Here is a 20,525-nt window from a genome sequence, read left to right on the forward strand (position 1 = left end):
TAAAAACATTACTTTCTTTGTGGACACTTGATATTTTCCAGGATTTTTTTTTTTTCAATGAAGATTCCCTACTACATGCACATCATACATATTAATGAATACCTGTATTTAGTTGAAGGCAAATGATAAGGCAGTATTATTTGAAGTCACAAATACCAATATAAAAATCTGTGAATAAATTATAAATACTGCAAAATATGTTCAACCCAGAGAAGAATAAAGATGAAGTGAAAAGCTAAGCTTTTGATATTCAAGTGCATTGACGAGATCCAATCTTTGTCTTCATCCTGCAGATGAAATTTGATATTTGGCAACAGTCTCTGTTTTTAAAGATGTGATTTTTAATTTCTTGTGTCAGACTGCGATTTTGGCCTCATGTTAAAGAGTTACAGTTGTTGTCTTTACAGGTAATGTATGTACATGGAATAGTAAAACTTGTACAAACAATGAAATGCAAGTTGTCTTTTGGATGCCATGACACCACTGCATCAATAGTACATTTAGCTGTGATATCTTATTTGGAAGTACACTGTACATATATATCCAATGTAATGCTGATCTAGTTTTTGTCAAACTGATAAATTTTTGTGATTCACACTGAGCCGCTGATGAGAACAAGAGATACATTCACTTCATTGACATTGAAGTGTGATCAAGTCAAGTAAAAAAAAATGTCATTTACTACCAGTGCTGTGGTTTATTGCATTTGCTTGTTATACTCACAGTGACCTGTATGGGAGGAACTGTGTACATACAAACGGTATTGTATTAATTATTGTCATGTACTTCTTTGGAGTGTGTTGGAAATTTTTGACACCTGCATAGCAAGTATTTCCAGATTAAACAAAGGAGGGTCAGCAATTTTATCAGAAGAATATGAGTGTTTGTTGCAATGATTATATGTTATATGTTATATGTTATATTTACCTCCGCCAAGGAAGGAGGAGGTTAAGTGATCATCATCGTTGATTCGTCTGTTTGCAAAATAACTCAAAAAGCTGTGTGCGATATTAAAATAAAACTTGCCTAAAAAGTCAATATTGACACAAGGAACACTTCATTCAATTTTGGTCGTAATCCAGGAATCTTTATGGAATCTTGAAGGATTTTTCATCTTTCGGCATATAAGGTCAATGAACTTCAGGTTCAAGCTGTGCTTACTGGAGGTTTACATACGCACACTAAAGGGCCTGCTCTGCTTGGACAAGGTGCCATGCAATGACGTAAACAAAATGCTTCTATTTTGGGAAATTGCATGCGTGTAAGGATGAGGACATGGAAATGAGTTGCTGACTTGGTGGACTGAGTGCTTTTCTAGTATATATTGGTACATCAGTTTTGAGAGGAATGCATACAAAAATCTAAATATGTTCTGTTATTCATCAATAGTAGCTAACTTCAATTTCAATGCAAATTTAGTGCGTGTGTATATACAGTATTATATTTTGGATAAAAAATGTATCCTCTGATGATTGGTTGAAAGAGCTTCACATGATCATAGATATTTTCAGCTATTTCAGAAAGTTGACACTCCATTAAAGTACTATTTGCAAAATGACGTCACTTCTATGACGACATTTTGCAAATAGTATACTATTTGCAAAATGATGTCACAAAGCAATTCTGAAATTGTGCGCAGCTTTGCACGGTCACTCTGTGAAATGTAACAATTTTTAGCAAAACAATTGTCACGCCACAAAGCAATTCTGGCATTGCGCACTGCTGGTACTGTCACTCTGTGAAATGTATCAATTTCTAACAAAACAACTGTGACGTCAGAAAAACAATTCTGAAATTGCACATTGTTTCACACCGGGCGTCGCACTTGTTAAATGTAACATTTTTAACAGACATCACAAAGCAGGTCACATCGTGCGCAGCGACATGCTTCTTCGTGTAGGATCAATGTAGGATCCCCTCATAACATGGCATCCATCATACGACTTCTCGCTTTGCATTTTCCCCCATTCCCCTTCTTTTGTTTGAATTTTTGATCCAAAATATAAAACAAATATACTTTGCCCAATTTTGAGTTTCTTGTTAAAACTATAGGCCTCGGTGCCTCAAAAAGAACTATCCACTTCGGGGCTGCGCCCCTCAGTGAATAGTTCTTTAGGAGTCACCTCTGCCCATAGTTCTAACAATAAACTCTCAAGGCAAAGTATATTTGTATAATGTGTTAATTAGCATACATGCATCATTACATTTTCCTTTGTAAATAGTGGTATGCATTAGCCAGCAGTGCATAATATGCTTCACTTGGCCATAACTAATTGCTTTAAGAAAACCCCTCCTTTATGAAACGAAACAATGCACTGGAATGGGAAGAACACAGACTGCCTGAAAAGGTGGTCAAAATAAGTATTGTGATACTGACTGCTTCAAATCTCAGTCATGTGTTACAGGGTTTTCATGATGTTAACACTCTCTCTGAGCGAGAATTTATCTTTTTGGCCCTGTATTACTTTCTTTTTCTTTTTTTATTTTATGTTTCAGGTTTCTGATGAACTGGTAAGGGGGAGGTGGGTCAATAAATCATGAGTCAAATCAAATTTCATAGAAGTTGACAAAAAATTTAAGTGAACTAAATTTCTTGTACAATCTTTCTTACATTTCAGGATGGAGGTGAAATTTTGAAGATTCTGTGTATGTGAGATTGTTGAATACTGTGACTGCATAAACAGTAATATTTTGCAGTTTCTATCAAATCCCGTACAGCAATGTCCAGGTGCCAGCATTTGCAGCGTTGATAATTTAGACACTCTGTATACTCTGCTCCTCCTCATACTAGCCAGGCAACACTACAACCCATGTGCTTGTCACAACCCATGTGTGAGCCATTGACACACCCCTGGAGGAAGACTGGAACTTTTTCTCTGAATGTGATGAGAATTTGAAATGGGTGGCATAGGTCTTGTTTGTTTGATTTGTTGTATGGGTTTGGTTTGTCTTGTTTGTTTGGTTGGGTTTTTTGGTAAGAATAATTATCACAAGCCATATTTTTGAAGGTTTATAACTGCAGTTGTCAGTGGGAAACTGGGGTCAACAGTAGAATCATGTTAATAAGATGACAATGTAATTGTATGTGTGTAACTATTAAATGTGTAGAATTGATTAGCCCATAGTACCTTTTACTGTTTGATGTTTCTGTTGACAAGAGAACAAGTGCAATTACTAATGAGCCGATTAATGCATATTGGTAACAGAGTTATATAGAAGATAACATTTCTTCTATGCCTTATTTTGAAATTAATGCTGGATTAATGTATTTTTATGTCATGCATTTTGATAAAGTACCTATAATGTTCTCCACAAAATTAGAATATTAGGTTGTTTTTAATGATGTAAAATGTCAAGGCAGTTTACTACAAGCCTTTTCTTTTTTAAATATCTCTTACCCCTCCTCAAACAGGCATGTACACTAGAAAACATTACGTCAAGAACAGATACTGCCACAATTGGATAAAATCTTATTCAGTAGCTTCTTTGGTGTTGCAGAGTATGTAGATTTTGTTGCTTGAATTGTTCTTACTCTATCCTTCATAATTGTCATTGTATTCCAAGCCTGCCCCAAAAATGTATATATGGTCATTGGCTATTTTGACATTGTGCCAAACATGGTGCTTATGTGTACAATCAGTACCCTGGTATGTGGATTGTGGTTGTCTGAAAGTAAACATATTGTCATTGCAAATTGTATCAAAAAGTCAATTTGTTGATGTAACAGGTTTAATAAATGTCATATGGCGCCAGATCTTATGTTGATTGCTTTACTTGGTATGTGACACTGTCAGTAAGGAAATGTGAAAGTTTTCTGACGGTGATCTATGGATGCATGAATTTGTGTACTCCTTCTCCCCCCCCCCCCCCCCCCCCATACATATTGTGTATATTATATATAAGCATCCAAAGGGGAACTTTCTTATTCCCCTTACAGTTTTGGTAAAGTTTTTAAATGCCTTATCATGGATCTGCGGCCTCAGGCTGCTCCACAGTAGAACAAGGGTGGCATAGTGCATGTAGATTGAGGACTGTATCATCAACGAGTTATTAGGGGAATGTAGGTATATCTGTTTTTTTCTCCAAAAAAAAAAGTTGTATAATCTCATTAACATACAGAACTAAGTGGTATAAGATACATTTTATGCTTATCAATTCAGTGCTTCACTGAGCCTGTATTAATGCATAATTTTTCAAAAGGGGAATATTTGCATTTTTTATGCCTCCGCCACGAAGTGGTGCCGGAGGCATTATGTTTTCGGGTTGTCCGTCCGTCCGTCCGTCCGTCCGTCCGTCCGTCCGTCCGTCCTTCCGTCCGTCCGTAATGAATTTTGTGGACAGGGTAACTACCAAAACCTTTTGAGGTATCCTAATGAAACTTGGCATGTATGTGTATTAGGAGGTGAAGTTCTGCCTATCAACTTTTGGGTGCTCATGCTGAAGGTCAAAGGTCAAAAGGTCAAGGTCAAATGCTTAAAATTTCACTTTTCCCCCCATATCTATGCAATGCCTGAAGATATTTTCTTGAAACTTAGTGTATACATGTATTACCCAATTAAGATTCTCTGGTGAAAGTTTGGGGTCATGAGGTCAAAAGGTCAAAAGGTCAAGTAAAATGTTAAAATTGCACTTTTTTCTCTGTATCTTGGAAATTGTTCAAGGTATCTTTATGGAACAAAGTATATATGCATGTACTGACTGGCAGTGGTTATCTAGGGAATTTGGGGTTCATGTGGTCAAAGGTCAGGGGTCAAAGGTCAAGGGCAATACTTCAAAATTTTACTGTTTTCCTTATATTTATGCAATGCCAGCAGGATTATTTTTTTAAAAACTTGATGTATGCATGTATAACCCACTAGAGATTCTCTGGGATTTTCTTCTTTTTTTTGCCAAGAAGGTCAAAGGTCAAAAGGTCAAAGATCAAGTGAAAGTGCTGAACTTACTTCTTTCTCCATATCTCGGAAGTGGCTCAAGTTATCTTTAAACTTAGTACATATTTATGTATGTTCTGCCTGACAGTGATTCTCTTATGAATCAAAGGCCAGATGAAAATGATAACAATTTACTGTTCAATACAGAAATTGCACTTTTTCTCCATACAATTTATACCTTGACAATTACTCAAGTGCGTAAACTTATGAAAGGGTCAAAGTCGAAGTTAAAGTTCTTAAATCCCCAAATACATGCTCTCCTATTCATCCAATTAAATTTAGGTCAAGGAAGGTGAACATTCGATACATTTGTGACAAACATGTCATTTTAATATTTTGCCAGTTTTGTGAAAATGTAATCACACATTGTCCACATGTACTATAGACCTATTAGGAGAATCATGCATTATGGCGGAGGCATACCAGTCGCCATAGCGACATTTCTAGTTCTGAATATTATGCTTTTTTATCAAAATTCCCCCATCATGTATATGTATGTGTGTGTGTATATATATATTACATATATATATATATATATGTGTGTGTGTGTGTGTGTGTGTGTGTGTGTGTATATATATATATATATGTGACCCTGCACCTCAAAACAAACAAAAATTCGCCAGACATGAATTTTTAGTTAAGACCATATTCTGAAAGAGCAGACTTTAAGCTTTAAAATGATGTATAACTCAAATCAAATGGACTCTCCTATTAAGCCTATCTAAATATTGGAAAGAAAGCACAAACTCAGGAAAAGTGTGAACTGAGAAAAGAGGCTCTGAAGTACAGTGTCCATTCAAGCACTTAATCTTTACCAAACCGTGCTGGCTGTGCGATGAATGGGACAAAAAACAGGAAGTAAACCACTGGAGTAACAACAATGAAGGGATTATTAGAATAAACTGAAATTAAACATGTCTCATTAACACATTCTGTCCAAATTAATGCCAACTTTCAAAGCAGTAGCACTATCCTTTCAAAAGTTATTAGAGTTTAAAGTGAAGAGTGTGGACAAGGTTTTCCAAAAATGAAAAAAGGATTCTAAAGACACACCTAATCACACTATTCTACCAAAAATGTTCGAGATAAACTGCTAAAAAACACACTTTCCTGCCCGTTTTATGATACCAAATGTTACCATAATGTAAAAGAAGACCCGTTTTTTAAGAAAATATGAAAAAGTGAAGTTCAGCTAGGTTGACCCATTTCACTTATTTTCAGTCCTCACGCAAAATCAGTGTGTGCAACTTTATGTTCGTTTTGAGGTGCACGGTCACATATATAAATGAATATATATGAATACATATGTATATATATATATATATATTCATTTATTTCTTTATATATATGAGGAATATATCTAAGTATCTAGTATCTAAATGTTTAGCAAAATTCTGCACATGTATAGCGCATTTCAAAATGATGACTCGTGTAGAAAGAGTTGACTTAGCACCACATTATATTTATTGCTCTCATCATATAAAGGGTTGAACAGTATGACTGCTTTTATATGCAGGAATTGATATGAATTAGCCTTCAAGCTCTGGCTATAATTCACAAAGGTAGCATGAATGTAGAACATTGATTTTCCATACACCAATAGGCATCCAACATTGAATATCTGTACGTGCATGTGAAAGGTCTGTCTGTTCACACTTTTCTAATAGGCTACCTTTATGAATTTGGGCCTAGATTTCAGATACCTGGTAATAAAACTATGGCATGATTGTTATACATCATTCTAGACTGCATGCTATCCATTACAAAAGTCATGACTAGATATGCAAGTCTAGTAAATTTCAGGTAAGCAATCAGCCTTCAAAACTGCACATTGGATTGTCCTGCATGCCATTTGTTTTATTCAGAACAGGTGACTCCCGTTAAAACAGAGTTCTGGGGACGAGCAATTAATTTTCTTTTGTTCACTCAAAATTCCATTATAGCCGAACAAAATATTACGCAAAGATATACTGATGAGAAATTTTTGACCTGAATTTTTACTTTGTTATAGCTGTGCTCCTCATAATGGGAGTGCACTTTATAAAGAGAATTCTCCAAATTCTTTTTTCTAACGTAATGAAAGAGCAATGGACTGGAAGCTTTCAGAAAGAAGGTGGGGTGATATTACTTGATTTTATGTCAGTTACTAGTCAAAGGAATGTGCACTTTAAAATGAAATTTTAAGAAATTATCTTAACATTTTCTTAACATAGTTATTCTGCAATGACGTCACAAAGTGATTAGTCTTCAAATCCAGCGATACATCAAAACTTCGAAACGAAATAACTTTTGAACGGATGGTCAGATTTTCCTCAACATCACTTATTAATACTGCTGCATTCACTCAATCCACATGTATTTGGGGGACTTCCTGTTTAAGATGATCATGGTGAGGGTAAAGGGCAAGAGGCAATTCCCCTCCCCCCCCCCCCGCGTTATGCAGCCCTTGTGTTTATATAAGTGTATAACAACGATAATCAGGCATCTACAGATCTACTGCCGAATATCAAAATACAATGTACTTGATAAATTTAAGATTTATTAATGCACACTTTGGCAAGAGAAAAAGAAATAGTTGCATGATAATCTTATTGTCAACGAGTTTTAGCTCTCTCTCTCTCCCCCAGTTATCTCGGCTTATCACCTTTCAGTCATTTTGCTGTCACCATTCCATATACAGTAACAATGCATTCGAAATCCTGTTCGGGCGTTCTGATTTCCAGATACTCAAGCCGTAAGTTCATACCACTGCGCATAAGTCTCGCGCGGATTCTCAAGTGTCTTCTGCCAGTGATGATGAGCGCGGGGCGCGCTGCGATAGCCCAGAAGCACCTGTCCAACTTCATGATCGAGCGAACCAGTATCCGTGTCCGAGTCTTGTCCGGAATCTCGTTCGTTTGTCACGGACACCAGTATCTGCACGCGATGAAGTTTTTCGTGTTCAATGGCAAAGAAAAATTTGTCGTTGAAGACTGGGTTCTGCTCAGACTCCTTTACTGCTGTCTTCTTTCTCCTGAATTTCCTACCTCCTAATATGAGACTTGCTCGAACACAAGGATCTACGAAAAAAAGGAGAAAAGCACGTCACATATTCCCATTAATAGTATTGACTTCTCTGCTGCATCTACAATTACAGCGTATAGTAGTAGTAATAGTAGTCGTAGCACACGTGTAATAATAATAATAATAATAATAATAATAATGATAATAATAATGATAATAATCATAATGATAATGATAATTATAATGATGATGATAATAATAACAATAATAATAATAATAATTATAATAATGATGATGATAATAATAATAATAATAATGATAATGATAATTATCATAATAATAATGATGATAATAATAACAATAATAATGATAATAATTATAATAGTTATAATAATGATAATAATTATAATAATGATAATAATAATAATAAGGTCTTCTTTACCCGGGGTAGTTTCTTCAGTGCCCTGCATTCTACCAGAGCTGGGTCCTGCCATACTATATACCCTAGCTTTGCCAGGTACCAAAATTTATACACGCAAGTCGAGAGGGACGTTGTGGTCACATCCAACTGGACCCCATGGAAGACCAGCTTAATATAGCTGAATATGGGCTATCCCGCCATCTTCTCAGATGGAAAATGAACAAACAAACAAACAAACAAAAGCCAGGAATCGAACTCGGGTCCTCCGATTGGGAGTCTGGAGTCTTATCCACTATGCCATAAGTATTATGAATGAGTTTGGTTCTGCATTTATGGTACACATATTGTACACTGCATTTCTTCTTTCTACTTCATTCCTCTCCTTAAAGCGCGTAGAGACACCACGGTAGTGATATGCGCTATATAAGCACTGTGTTATATATATATATATATATATATATATATATATATATATATGCCACGGCGACATAATGACATCAGCATATTTTGTTGATATGTCAATAAGAGACACCTATCATATCGGAATTTCATTTTGCTGCTGCGTATCCATTCGATGAATGTATTGTTTTACACGCAAAACTTGATTTAACATTATCGTCAATACGTGAGCCTTAAAACTGTAATATGGAGATAGGACTATGATTTTTGTCCTTTTCGAAATAGCGAATTCTTGCAACTGTTCCTCGTCATTGTGATAAGTAACGAATATTTCGGCCTTATTCACTTGCTCAGAGTTCAGTTTACACGACAAATAAGAAGTCAGATAACGCACTTTAAAGCGCATTTGTTTATATGTATAAGGGTCTTTTTTTTTCTTCGACTTCTCTTCAGACTAAGATAAAACGAGAGATCACATAAGAATAGAATTGAAGGATGATGGGCTGTGGGGTATTTTCTGGTATGTTTTTGATAACATTAATCATAATCCCAAGCCGCTGAATGCCAGCCTTCTTTGGAACCTCGACCATTCATGGAAAATAAGAGTCATTACAATGGGCATTCGGTCTGCTGATGAAATAAATGAATGACATACAACATACATTTCCAGTCCAGGAATTATATCAGTTCTGAATTATGACTAATTAAAATGATTTTAGCTGCTGGAAAGTACAATTAATAGATAAACTGTCTGTGTTTCCTTGGCAACATTATGCGCAGAAGTTTCGAAATTTGGCTTTTTATTTTCATCAGATAATCAGAAAATAGGTGTACAATGCTTTTGTTGGACGAAATGAGATAAAATGATGAACTCTTACTCGTGCATGAGATCAATCTGGCACATGCATGCATTCAAATGCGTCCCCGGGAATGCGTCACAGTTTGCAACACTACAAATACCATATTATAATAATAGGGTGCCTAACGCCCGTCACGCACACATCAGCAGGGATCGAACAATATATAATGCCTATGCGGTCTTACCGATCTCCCTGGACTCGTCTCCACAGCTGAGATCTCTGGCCCGCACCACTCCGAGGAGAAGTCTTTGGGAGGTTGGTAAGTAGCTGAGAGAAAGGAGAATTTGGCCTCGAGACTTCTATCGAAAGAGGGGGAGAGAGATATACATATTAAGCTTGTTTAAAACCTCGCCACACAGTGTAATGCTATGTTGAAAAAAAAATGGTAAGACTTTTATAACACAGTTACTTTAGTGTAGATCTGATGTATCATAATATTCTTGTCAAAAAAAACGTCCGCTCAGAGGAATGGGCAAAATAAAGCAATGACACATTCGACATAATAATTTTTGTGAAGGGTAACATCATTCACAGGATAAAAAAGGGTAATGTCATTACCCCCTGCTTTCTGAAAGAGGTACGGCAAGTGCTCTTTATACGACTCTAAAAAAAAAAAAAAATGAAATGGCAAATCCGACATTTTATTTGTTGTAACTCCTCGAACCTTAACATTAAATTTAGCATCCACCATGCTGGATTTAATATTAACAAAAGAATTGAAGAGTGACAACACTTTAAAAAAATTGAGAGTACAATTTATATATGTATCGTGGTCCATACGTGACGTCACAAAATGCTTAAGGGTTAGTTTTCTCATCCACCGAAATTTTAATGTTCACAACTTTTCAACAAATTGTTTGATTTCTCTCGATTTTTCACATTGTGTTAAGCTGTTATTGCTGCAATTACTATACTTGACCATGTATTTGGTATTCCTTTCTAACACTTAACGAGCGTATAATATCTAAATTAATCATGGTGATCTGTACTAACAGCGTTGTAGTTGCGACGGTATTGCTCATTCACAAGCTTGCTTCTAAGTATAGGTTCCATCTAGTTTCTTCAGCATTCATTCTCAGATTCCAGCTTTCATAGATCGAGCACTATGCGTTATGTTTGCAATATTCTATGATGCCTTCTAGCTTGATATTATTTATTATTTAATTCTGTAATGTTATGCCTCCTAGCTAGATATCATGTATGATTTATTTTTGTTATATTTGATGTGTTTTTTTATCGAGATATATGATAATAAATTGAAATTGACATTCTATTTCTGGTAGGGGTTTGTGTGTAGGGTTACGGTATTGGTTACAAGTATGGGTGAAATTCATGACTATAGGTAAGACGCATAATTTGCCTGATAATGTTGGGGGCAGTAGCGAAGGATTGTGTGGTCGTATTCTCCTCCAGTATCGCATTCGCAGCGTTCGTTGGTCAAAACGTGACTGACGAACGTGACTGCATGGCATATAAAACACACAAGCTCTTAACACTCATGCACGCGCGTACCATTAGCCATTGTTCCCAAGGATCAACTATGGTACCTGAGGTGCACCAGCGCATAAGCTTTTACCTTTCTATAATCCAGCCAACTGGCAGCTGATATTTCTCGTGATGAATGCACTTTGTTCGTTTGTTCCTTCGATTCGACTCGCGGCGCCTTCCAAATAAAAGTAACAAATAACGACCGGCGATAACGGGCGACACGCTGCATGTAGAGATTTGGTTATTTCGATTGTTGTGAAACCAAGTTTTCCGCTTCATTATGTGAATTTATAGCGCCCCTGCCTGTATGAAAAGGGAGCGATTAATGGGCTTCGTAACAGGAGTAGTAGTAAAGCCGTATAAGCAAAGCTGCCACTTAGCCAAGTTGAGGTCAAAAATAATTTGGTGAGCTTGCTGCAAGTGTCAACTCGTGATCAAGTCATGAAAACATAGAAATACGAATGTTCGGTGGTGCTCTACGATGCAAGCCCAGTGGATACGTTATTTGCAGGAGTAAAACCAAAGACTCAAACGCGGAGTTCCACCTGATATTATATAATCCAAACAGCTGTCAGTTGTTGTTTTTTTTCTAGGTGTGAACGAAAGAATTCAATGGCTGCATGTGTGTCTCTGATGTTTGGGGTTGATGCCACCATCTTTCTGAGCAATTTGACGATTCATTTTACAATCTTATGATAATGTCGGGTGTGTTTTTGTTTATTTATCCATTAAATGAAATGAAATTCATCTAATGATAAAGCATTTAAATAAAAGTTAATCGTGTCAAGAAATATGTGCAACTGTAACGTGTTAATCAGAGCTGTCTGCTGAGAAAGTATTTTGAACAACATTCTTCCTGCATGGAAAGCCGATTTTATCACATCTTGTGTTGATGCCGACAAATAAAAACCGATAATAATCTTTAAGTATATATAGTTTTTTATATTCTAACATTTGTTTAATTATGTCAGATCAGTGCCCGAACATGTACAGTCGGGTAATTTAGCTTTTTTCTTCTTCTTTTACTATTTTCTTTCATTATTTTTTTTTACTATTTTTGCATCCCTATGTTTAGTTAGCTGAGTGTTAGTTATCACGGCATAGTATGCAGTATTCAGGAGCTCCGGGGGATTTTGAAGGTGACTTTCGCCATTCTAGGCGTATGCATGTTAAGAATTAAGATTGCGATACCCTACTCAGTTATTAGGATATTTCGTTTCATTGGGACAATCTCCTTAAAAGAGAGACTGTTTTGCTGGTATGATTTTTCTGTTACTGTGTATCAACTCTGCCGGCCTACCCCTATTTAGAGTGTGTTCCCGTACGGATATTGGTATGACGCCGTTAAATACAGTATTACGTACAATTTATCAGTCTTACTTGTACACTCGACTGAAGTGAATATGATTCTGTGAACTCCTTGGCAGTCGGTACGTTCTGGAGTGACACTTGGCGTTCGCCTATAACCCTCTTCGGCGAAAATTTCGGATGGCTGATCACGACGAACTGAATATCACAGCGAAAAATGTCTTGGACCTCAATATCAAACGAGAACGTTTCTTCAAACACCGGGTTACGTGTTTTCCTCCTGATGGTTGTCCGATAGCTTAATTCCTGCACTTCTCCTGCGTTGATGATAAGAGGGGGAAACAAGAAGGATCTAACTTGCTAATCTGAAATATAGGGTGTAACCCTCTTATAATGTGTGTGTAAATATTAAATGATTTGACCTATAAGACCTAATTACATACTTATTGTATAGAGTATAGGTGACAATGCCGAGCAAGAACCTTTAGGTACCCCCCCCAAAAAAAAAAAAAGAGAGAGAGAGAGAGAGAGAGAGAGATCAGAATATATGTATGTATACATATATATATATATATATATATATATATATATATGCATATCAGACAGAGGATATTTGGGGTTTTGAATTGATAAATCACACAGAAAACATTTGCTCTTTGTCAGTGGAAAAACAAACCAAATAATCAGTACCATCTCTCAGAGAAAATAGCAAAACGCGTACTCTATTCCATAACGAGTCTATCGCTCTTATAAACTGCTGATATTAGCCTTCATAAACTGCCTTATGTACTGTCCACGATATTCCAATAGTCCATCTTAAAAGAGTTGTCACCCTGTGCTGATGGAGGCCACGGCGCATCTCTCTTACCTCGTTCGGCCGGCAGAAGTCGTAATTGCACATAGGTGTCTAAGTCTGGTGAGTGGGAATATGATGGAAGATCTGTAATCCCGTGGATGGTGACAGACAGTCCACCAGATTGACTTATTTTGAATGTGACGAGAATTTGACCTCGAGATCCCGCCATCGCACTGCCATCGCCGTCGCCCTCAAAGTCGAGAAAATGGATCTCCTCGGGTGTCTTGATCTCATGCATTGAAGTCGCGTTGCGTCCGAGCACAAGGCCGTAATGCTGTGTCCAGGAAGATGGAAATAAAACTCGCAAGTGATGGAGGGCTTTTTATGTCTTAAGACTGTGTTATTTTACATTTAACTTGGTCTACAGCGGGATTAAAAGGGTAAATTCATAAGATTTATACGTGTTGATTATTATGCTTGTAAACACATAGTGTTCACAAAGAGAAAGATGTGGAACACAGAGCCAATTCTGCTTTGCGTCAAAACTTTGTCATGTTCGTGTTACATCAAATCCATTGTAATGAGAAAGTCAGGTGGGAAACACAGGTTTTTCTATTATGTCTACTATGTTGATATCGTAAATCCACGGGGATATTTGATAATCATTACTGAAACCTGCTCCATTTTAAGTACGAATAATGTTTTATATCAAATTATTCCTGAAAGGGTTCACTTAAATTCTTGCCATCACATATCTTATTTCTCTTTGAGAATATAGAAATGTCGCAAAAAAAACTACTATAAGAACACAGACAAAGGGTGAACAACGTGAGTTATGACGGATTGCAGAGAGGCTTGTTAATCTCAGCTGCCATTTTTTATCTGCTTTCAAAAATCCGTCGAGATAATTATAGTATACAAGTTGATGCACAGGACACAGTGGATTGGTGAGAATTGGATGCGCGAGTTTAATAAACCCACTCGCTGCGCTCGTGGGTTTTAGACTGTTCCAAAGTTAAACGAGAGCATTCAGTTGTCACTGATCCACGAAATAGACCTGTGCATCATTTGTGTTATAAAATGGGCCCGTAAATTCATTAAATAAAACCATTTCCCCCATCATGCGTCCGGTACACCACAACACTATACCTGACTTGAGCCATGCGTTCAGATTTTACCGGACTCATGGACATGCATTCGGATTTTACCGGACGCATGGCTCAATTTGGATCAGTAAAATTCAATGCATTGCAATTGACCAATCAGATTGCAGGGATTCTAAAGCACATTCTATAATCTAGCATAAAATATCCAGTCCGTGCATCCCCTATACTACTTGAGCAGCGTTTCGCAATAACAATACGGCCATATTTCGACCAGTACACTAATTCAGTTATTCCTCGAAACGTCAGAAATATAGATTTCCGTACACATAAACCTTTTTTTTTTCTAGTTTAAATTCTTTGATAACTCATGCTGTCCAAGACACCTACTTCTTTGATTTGATGTATCTTTCTATCATTATTTTGATGCTGTCCAAGACACTTACTTCTTTGATTTGATGTATCTTTCTATCATTATTTTGATGCTGTCCAAGACACTTACTTCTTTGATTTGATGTATCTTTCTATCATTATTTTACTAGTCGTCATTTGTGTTCTTTCGTGTAAGCACTTTCTCTCCTTTTTAACTCTTTGTTGTTAACAATTTTTTTTAGGTTGCACATTTTCCAAAAGCGTTACTTTCGTATCGCCAAATTTTTGACTGATTCTTACATTTGCAATACACTACAATAGAAAATCAAAATTCCTGATTTTGTCGCATAATTTTTTTTTATCATTTATTTCTGTTTTTTTTTTTTTTTTTTTTGGGGGGGGGGGACAGATTATAGAAATGACCAGTTCCATTTAAACTTCCTCCAATATAGGATATATAGTGATATTAAGAGTTGCCAATTTAAAGATGAGAAGGTAATGATTTAGGTAATGATTTCTTCTTTCTTTCTTTATTTTGCATCAAAATTGCTCAAGGAAATGTCATCAGTATCATTATCACTCTACCAGTCTAGAAAGTCTAAATCTGCTATTTCGCTGCGCAGATAAATCTAGCGAAATAAAAATAGCGAATAACGATACTAAGAGAAGGAGAAGAAAGAGGGACACGTGTATAGAAGCGCTGTGAAAGGAAAGAGTAAGATGGAAATCATGACCTTACAGATGGAGAGAGAATCCACAAAAGGAGTGCCTTAATTAGCTGTACCCCGGGAGTTTACCTGTAGCGACCCGTAGCCCTCAGACCCGCTAGACGTGGAGGAGACACTAGGCGTGATAGAAAGTCTCTCGTAGTTACTGCTGGACGGTGGGAAACGTCGGAGTTTTCTTCCACCTGGAGAACGTTCGACACCTTTGGAATCTTTAAGTAGAGGGTGGGAAGGACAGAAAGAAAATGAATTTCGGAATATTTATACTTTATGTACATATCATTTACGATATCACCATATAGGGAGAGTTTAAGATAGAAAAAGGAAATATTCTATTTAAACTTATTGGGTGTTTTTCCCTAAATGTAGTACCTCAACGGCACGCGTACACGGTATACCCCTCCACCTCTCGTTTAATCCTCGTATTGGTATTGGCAAAACTCCAACGATTTTTTACAATGCCGCTGCAAAGGAGAGTGTGGAAGGTATGCGCAAGGTTTTGAAAGGATTTTTCATTTTGTTTAAGTTCGCTATAGTCGACATGGGGATAATGGAGATACCAAGTCTACAAAGTCTTATGGTCAATTGTATTGATATGTTGACTTTTGTCATTTAAGGTATCGAAGTTGGACCTCGGGCTTATTCATAGACATATAGGAGCCTACATATCTGCTGTTCTGACGTTCGATCGCAAGATTCTGAAGTTTTGAGTTAATGATCTGCGACCTTGAGTCTCTCACCTTGTCGATGACGACAACACCGCCAGGTTAAGTAGCCTAAAAGAAAGACGAGGACAGCAACCAAAATGGCTGCTGGAATTATTAACCATAGCAACAAGTCTGTAGTCTGCGGAGACGGAGTTGTCCGTGGATCATCGTCGGGCTTAAAGGGTTCGGCCATTTTGCCATCTATCATAGAGGAGCAAAATGATGAAAATTTTTACATTACTTTAGAGCAGGCAATATGATGCGTCATCTCATGTAAGATGGTTCAATAACTCTTATGTTACAATTTGTGTTCAAAGAAAGCGCAACTCGCAACAATTACAGAATGGGTTTATGTTCGTATGAGTGGACGAGGCTGCGCTGACTGAAAGTATTGTTTGTCAATGGGAGTGACTATTGGAGGGATCTTTAAATGATCATATTGATTTTTTTGGGTCAGTTGTGTTATAAAGTATTCTGTATTCTGTTATTTGGGAGTTTTGCAGTATAGGGCCTGAGGAATGAAATATTGTCAGTGAGACCTGGCTGTGGATAATTTGTTTAAGAAACAGTTCTATTATATCTGCTGTTTACATTTTGTATACTTGGCAGTGCCTGACATTATTGTTCTGATTGAAATGTTTACCGGTATGTTGGTAGTTTTTGAATTTTTGAATTGTGGGGGGGGGGGGGGAGGGATGGAGATTTTGTTTCATCTGATACATGCTCCAAGGAACAGGATTATGGGCCACGGACAAATTTCACATTCCTCTCTCCCCCTCTCTCCCTCTCTGCCTATCTCTCTCTCTCTCTCTCTCTCTCTCTCTCTCTCTAGTGTGGGTTATGGAGCCAAGGTTTTGGGGACAATATTGCAAGTATAAATGTTGAAATTTTATTTTATTTTATTTTATTTTATTTCAACATATTTTGACAGGATAACAAGATCAGCAAGTGAATGCTGTTTTACATCAAGGTCCTGTACAATCCAACTATATAAATACAAAAATCATGTTACATAAATATAAGCATAAAAACCACTACAATTAAACAAGCAATTAGAGCTGAAAGGAGCAATACGTTAAATTGAAATCAGTAGTAACCAGTCTAAGTATGATATAATGAAACAATATGATACAAAAGAATACATTTAAACAGTGAATAAAATGATGTAAGATTAGATACACAATCATACCATTTGGTGTACAAAAGGAATGTAAAAACTCTGCCAGAAAATAGTATTATATATATGTTGGAAGTGATTTGATGTACTTATTTAACTTTATAGGGAACCCCAGGGGGTTTTACTTAGTTATGTTGTGACAATTGCTAACTGAGACCCATGTTAGTCATTGTGTGTGTGTGTGTGTGTGTGTGTGTGTGTGTGTGTGTGTGTGTGTTATTTTGAATTTTCTGACACCGGTTTTGTTTGTAGTATTATATCATTATTGTGTAAATTTAACATTTGGGGTCTATGAAGGGTTGAAGTAATTTGAGTTATATATGAAGGGTTATAAAGAACTGATATTGTATGTACGTATAATTGTGTAATAGATTTGTAGGGTGTTGTTTGTATTCATTGTGCTTATCATAGACGTAATTATGTAATTGTGATGCAAAATGTGTTTGTGTTGTCATGATCATTTTGGCACAATGTAATGTCAATGGAAGCCAAATTTCTACGTCTGACATAGACCAATAAAGAATGAATGAATGAATGAATGAATGAATGAGTGAATGAATGAATGAATGAGTGAATGAATGAATGAATAAAATGAAGTTCATGTTGCAGTTGTTTTGTGTACAACGTTGAATAACAAGTTAACTTACCCCTGGGAATAAAAGTAATTACAACAATATCTAATGTGAGGCACAGAATAAAATATCCTTTATATGAATGTGATCATAGCCTCCAATATTTAATCAAGTTGATTATCTCGCCATTTAATCAACGAATGTCCGGGTGGTTTTATTTCAAAGTTCCTTTGTTTATATGGTAAGGCAAAAGATCACAGAAATCATCGAAATGTTATTTGGCCTTTATTTACTTAGTATTAGTTCAGTGCTATAGTCTTGGAAAGCATCGTCTACGTCTTGCATTGTATCGTGTTTTAAGAGCAATCACACTTTTGTCATTTTAGTTCATCTCCTTCCTTATTTGGTAAACATCTGATAGGCATTCGTAGGATTCCCAGGTCATTTTCATAACTTTCCTTCAATTCGATATTCGAAGAATCAATTTCACGAGGCTCTTGCTGACAGCACTTTATCATGCGTCATTCACGTTTTATACCCACTCATTCATGTGTAAACAAAGGCCTTTGTTTCACTATTGAATATTTATATTCAATTCCTGTCAGGTCCGACATCTCTTCAGATTCGGCATAATGTGCAAGTAGGCCTATTTTCCAATAAGTGATACATACAATGTAAGGTGTGTTTTTAAATAAGTGCATTCGTTTCGATATTGGGAATTTCGAAGTGAATGCATGATGTCAATCTAAGTTTTCCTTAGTTTTATAAGGTTGAGTGACAGTGTGTGATGGTCGTTTGATTGATGTGTGTGAGAGTGTGTGTGTTTGTTGTCTTTATGGTGTATATTATGTTCAGTGTTTTATATGTATACATTATATATATTTATATATTTTTTTATTTCTTCAGTCACACACAAATTGACATTTTGTTCGGATGTTAAACAGACAAATATTTTGATATCAGGAATCATTTTGTCAACATCTCTTCCGATGTCTCAAAAGGAGTATATAGGAATATCATTACACAACCTAAGACATAGAATGTATCCTCATTGTTCTTATGCTGCAATTAAGCATACAGGAAATTCTGGTAATACAAGAAAAATAAACATCCCCCCCCCCCCCCATACAAAAATAAATAGATAAATAAATGCAGACTTGGGAGTCTCCGCATTATTTCCCAAAAACTGATACACTATTTTGATAATCTAGAACGTTTAAATTTAATGTTATCCGTGTCTTTTGAACGGTGATCTATATATTTTGGACACAATTTCTCTGTGTCCGTTCTTATCCAACTCGTCATTCTTCTGATATTCACTGAGACAACCTCATACTACTCCAGCACCCAAACCACAACAACAACATACAAACAAACCAATAAACAATATAATACACACACACACACACACACACACACACACCACGGCAAATGGTCCTGATGTATGGAATTCATTACCACCGGAGTAGCCATGATTTGATGTTGGGGAGGAGGGGGCGGTTAGTGTGCGAGGGAGCGAAGCGACCGAGCCCGAGCGAGCGGAGCGAGCGAGGTGGAGGGTGTGGGAGGTGGGTGTCCCCCCTCCCACGGTGAGAACTTTTTGCATTTTGATGCTGTAAATGGTGCAATTTGATGCATGTTTTTGCGTGTTTTATCGACTTGAAACAGTCCCACTTGTTTAAAGGGACATTCCAGACGATTTTCATAATGTCACATCATGTAGTACATAAATCGACAACTCCATGTATAGATTTATGGAATTTATTGTGGTTCTTGAGCAGAGAAACAATACTTTGAAAAACCTTAAAACAAATTACACTGAACAAGGATGATGACATAGGAGGTCCACATATTTCAGAAATGTAGCAGTGTAATTCCATTACAATGCCGCTTGCTTGCGAGTTCACCTGTTTATAATATATGCATGCCTTCTTCTTTTGTTCTGCTTCCTTGAGCCCCAACTCATGCATTCTTATGGTGACTCTGCCATGTCATCATCCTTGTTCATTGCAATTTGTTCTAAATTCTAAAAAATATTCTTATTCTTCATCCTAATTATCACAAATTCTGAAACTCTGTCCTCAGTATAACTAATGATTAATAGTTGTTCAAATGTAAAAATCTGAAAATCATCCTGAGGTCTCCTTTAAGGTATAGCAGTTTATTTTGAAGTGGATTATTATTGAACAATTGCCTATAAAATGGTATCATTTAAATAAACTTCTTGTATCATTTCTTACACTGAATATCATGAACGCGACCGAGCCCGAGCAAGCGGAGCGAGCGAGGGGGGAGGGGGAGCGTGTGGGAGGGGGGTTCCCCCTCCCACGGTGCATGAGAACTTTTTGCATTTTGATGCATGTTTGGGGTGTTTTATTGACTTGAAACAGTCCCACTTGTTTAAGGTAGCAGTATATTTTGATGTAGATTATCATTGAACAATTTGCCTATAAAATGGTATCATTTAAATAAACTTCTTGTATTAATTCCAAAAATGAATATTATGAACGCTGTCTGTTAAGCAATCAAACAGAAAAAGCATGCACACAAGGATGTAGATAAGGGGCACTTTTCCTCCCACATGAAGGTGATTTTGCATTTTCAGACCTGAAATTCAGCGATCTGGTGCAAACTCTTGGTGCAATACAAAAAAAAAATAATAA

General features: G+C 36.6%; 1 protein-coding gene across 1 annotated transcript; it reads right to left on the reverse strand.

The window, feature by feature from the left end:
• Nucleotides 1-7,658: 7,658 nt before the first annotated feature.
• LOC139710820 (synaptotagmin-1-like) lies at nt 7,659-16,306 on the reverse strand. Its single transcript, XM_071622739.1, has 6 exons — nt 16,147-16,306; nt 15,479-15,618; nt 13,279-13,540; nt 12,483-12,727; nt 9,799-9,913; nt 7,659-7,990 (listed from the first exon to the last, which is right to left on the reverse strand). Exons 1-6 carry the CDS (start codon nt 16,304-16,306, stop codon nt 7,659-7,661), a joined length of 1,254 nt encoding a protein of 417 aa, XP_071478840.1.
• Nucleotides 16,307-20,525: the final 4,219 nt, after the last annotated feature.

The sequence above is a fragment of the Diadema antillarum genome, unplaced genomic scaffold (assembly GCF_040938485.1).
Source record: "Diadema antillarum isolate AM-2024a unplaced genomic scaffold, OU_Dant_1.0 seq00001573_RagTag, whole genome shotgun sequence".
NCBI lineage: Eukaryota > Metazoa > Echinodermata > Echinoidea > Diadematoida > Diadematidae > Diadema > Diadema antillarum.

Bases quoted from the DNA above. Each gene is read 5' to 3' on its own strand.
- LOC139710820 (XM_071622739.1), bottom strand. From the start codon at position 16,306: ATGGCCGAACCCTTTAAGCCCGACGATGATCCACGGACAACTCCGTCT. The intron at 15,619-16,146 runs GTGAGAGACTCA...CTCTACTTAAAG, and splicing joins GTGTTGTCGTCATCGACAAG to ATTCCAAAGGTGTCGAACGT. The intron at 13,541-15,478 runs GTAAACTCCCGG...TCCTGGACACAG, and splicing joins AGGGCTACGGGTCGCTACAG to CATTACGGCCTTGTGCTCGG.